The sequence below is a fragment of the Triticum aestivum genome, chromosome 5A (assembly GCF_018294505.1).
Source record: "Triticum aestivum cultivar Chinese Spring chromosome 5A, IWGSC CS RefSeq v2.1, whole genome shotgun sequence".
NCBI classification, from domain to species: Eukaryota; Viridiplantae; Streptophyta; class Magnoliopsida; order Poales; family Poaceae; genus Triticum; species Triticum aestivum.
The window spans coordinates 710038692-710041824 of NC_057806.1; the positions used below are offsets into that span (position 1 = coordinate 710038692).

Genomic DNA, 3133 nt, shown 5'->3' on the forward strand with positions numbered 1-3133 from the left:
ATGCAGAGGGCCCACAAGCATTTCCATGTATTCCATTCATACCGCTTATACCTAAAGTCACTGCACCAAAAGCACTAACGATTGATTCTTCGCCGCTACATACCGCACCACTGGATTTAACAATTCTAAGATAGGGGCAGTTTGGTTTGGTCATTGAACACAACTCAGCCGATCTCATCAAAGTTGCAACACAAATTTTATTACCAGCAGCAGCAGCCAAGAAGCAACATGGCCGCCGTAGATCATCACCCAACATTTTATATTTTTATTCCAGCATCATCAAAGTCGAACCACATGGTTGACAGGAAGATGCGTTCATGGACGCAACACGCACTCAGCTAGGGCTAGCTATAGTCTGACGCTCTCATGGTCACTGAGGCAGCTAGCTTGCCATATGCGCCAGGGGCCTGCCGGCGCCTAGCAGTGGGGGACGGCGAGGCCGCAGGACTGGAGGGTGTCGCGCGCGTGGGGGCTGCGGATGTACTGCCCGTAGGTGGGGTCCTTGGCGTACTGGCAGAAGCACCCCTGCTGCGCCCTCAGGTTGCCGCAGCACTCACCGCTCGGCTTGGCCCCGCTCAGGATCGCCGACGCGCACACCGCCAGCTGCGATGCCTGGCACGCCGCGTGCGCCCCGCCCGGCGCCGCCGCCAGCACCACCAGCGCCAGCATCAGCGCCGCCACCACCGGCTGCTTCCCCATGCCCGCCATGGCTCACGCTCTCGCTCTTGCAGGTGTGTCCGTGTGTGTGATGGGAGTGGAGTGTACTGGTAGTTGTGTGGAGATGGATCTAGGAGCTCCCGGCTGGGGTATTTATAGCTGGCCACGCACTGCCGTGGCCCGAGCCGGCCATCGGTCCATGTGCATGCCATGCGGCGACACGTAGGGAGCGTACGCGGCCATCGCCGCCGACGGAGCAGGTAAGCGATTAAAGAAAGATAAAGTGAAATGCGACGACGTCCACCTGCGGGGAGCCGTCTAATGAATCGCCCACGGCCGCTGTAACAATCCGTTGAACACTCTACCCTAGACCTAGAGCATGCACTGAATTGCACCAGCTCGCCATGACTACGGTCAGCAGAATGGTTGACGGGCACACCTTGGACGTCCTGCATTCAACTCCAGTGGGTAGTTGGCCGGTGTTAGTTGCTCGCTGGCTCTGCTCCGTGGGTGGTAGGCGGAAGCTAGCGGACGACACGACTTGATTCATGCGAGGCATCCAAAGGTAGGTGATGCGAAGCGTCCAAACGCGCTAGTCTCTTGCATCACCACCGTGATGTTCCCGTCTGTTACTTCGACCTGGACACAGCTAGAATTGACGGGTGTATGATTATCAGCATGGGTATATGTAGTATTGTGGTGCGCTAGTCTCTTTGGTCGTATTATTATTGCAAGCCAAAAGTAAAGAGCGTGAGAGATACGTAGATGAATGGATGTATTTATAGTCTTTCCTAACGATAGAAGTGGCGGGATACACATATACACCTGGGTTGAACTGCACGTACTGTTATATGAGGAAACAAAATAAGCAATGAGGCACGTACTGTTATTTTGGTCTTCTCTCATGAATATGCAAAGCTTGTGTGTCACGGCGTTGTTTTCCTTCTGAAGGCATCGCCTTGATTGCTCGTGGCATCGAGATTTGAGACATCGCTTAGGTTCAGGTCATTCTTTGCTAGGGTAGTTTTGCCGGCCCACGTAATGCACTTTCGTGGGAGGCGCTCGTCCCGGTTTTTGGAAGCTTCGGACCTTATTTTTCTGGACCAGCTTTTACACTTTTTCCGTTTTCATTTTAAATTGATCATTTTTTTTCAGATGCATGAACTTAAAAAAAATCGAAAAATACTAAATTCATAAAATTTCCCAAATTGTGAATTGTTTTCAAATTCATGAACTTTCCTTGAATCCATGAACTTTTTTCAAATTAGTGATTCTCTTACAACTTTGTGAACATTTTTTTGAATCCATGAGGTCTTTTCAAATTCGAAATTGAGAACTTTTTTCAAATTAATGAAATTTCTATTCAAATAGGTGAAATTTCTCTTAAATTCATGAACATTATTCAAATCTATGAACTTTTTCCAACTGGAATCACGAACTTGTTTCAAATTTACAAACTTTGTTTCAAACTTGCAAACTTTTGTCAAATTTTGTGATCTTTTTCTCAAATATATGATTTTTTTCCAAAAAAAATCTACGAACAACATATATGGTCAAAGGTCAATGGTTAATGGTCAGCTTGTCAAAAGTCTACCCGTTGAACTTTTTCAAATTCATAATTTTTTTTCTAGTTCGTAATTCTTTTTTATTTTCATATTTTTTTTAAGTTCATGGACTGTAAGAGAGCGGATAAAAAAATGGATTGAACGACATATGACAAGGGCGAACATGCGAAAGGAGCAGCGGTGAGCCCCAAGATAGTTCATGGCGCTGAATGCACATACTAGGACCTCTCAACGGTAGAAGGGTTTGGCAATCCAAAATCACTAATTAAGGATCACTCTTTGCAAAGGTCACTCTCACCTCCTCAGGTTGTGATAAGTGGCGCACTGTATGTGCGTCACTTGTTGCAACCTTGGAGCTTTCACTCTCACCATGTCGACTCCCAGCCAAGGTGGGTCGGGCTAAGGACCCCCTTGTCGGTTCCATCCTGGGCCATTTTGGGCGGCCCATGGCGATCTCCGAGGAAAATCAAGAAGTCTTGTCGTTCAAGTCAAGTACTCCTTACTCGTGGAGGATTCTTCTCCACTGACGTAGCTAACCAGGACTCTGTAAACCTAGGCCTTCGGTTTTCTTATATAAGTCGAGGCCGGGCTAGAGAGTTGAACAGAATTTAGATTATCAAATCTAGAAACACACAACAACCTCGAGGTGGACCACCTATACCGTGTACTTCATCCCAAAGCAGTACAAACACAAGCAAGACGTAGGGGTTTATCTGTAAGGAGAGCCCGAACATGGGTAAAAACATATGCCCATATTTCCATCGTGTCGAGACATTTAGCTTAGGACCCCCTACCGGAGATCTGTTGGATCTGACTCCATCGCTGGTGGGCCACACTTAGCTCGGGACCCATTACCCGAGATCTGTCGGATGTGACTCCGTCATTTGTGGATCATACAGTCCCAGCTAAGC

The 3133-nt window shown here is 47.8% G+C and overlaps 1 protein-coding gene across 1 annotated transcript; it reads right to left on the bottom strand.

Moving 5' to 3' along the window:
* Window positions 1-174: 174 nt before the first annotated feature.
* On the bottom strand, window positions 175-790 carry LOC123108591 (non-specific lipid-transfer protein 2P-like). The gene has a single exon (XM_044530348.1). The coding sequence runs from the start codon at window positions 706-708 to the stop codon at window positions 418-420; it is 291 nt and encodes a 96-aa protein (XP_044386283.1). The 5' UTR covers window positions 709-790; the 3' UTR covers window positions 175-417.
* Between the last annotated feature and the right edge of the window lie 2343 nt (window positions 791-3133).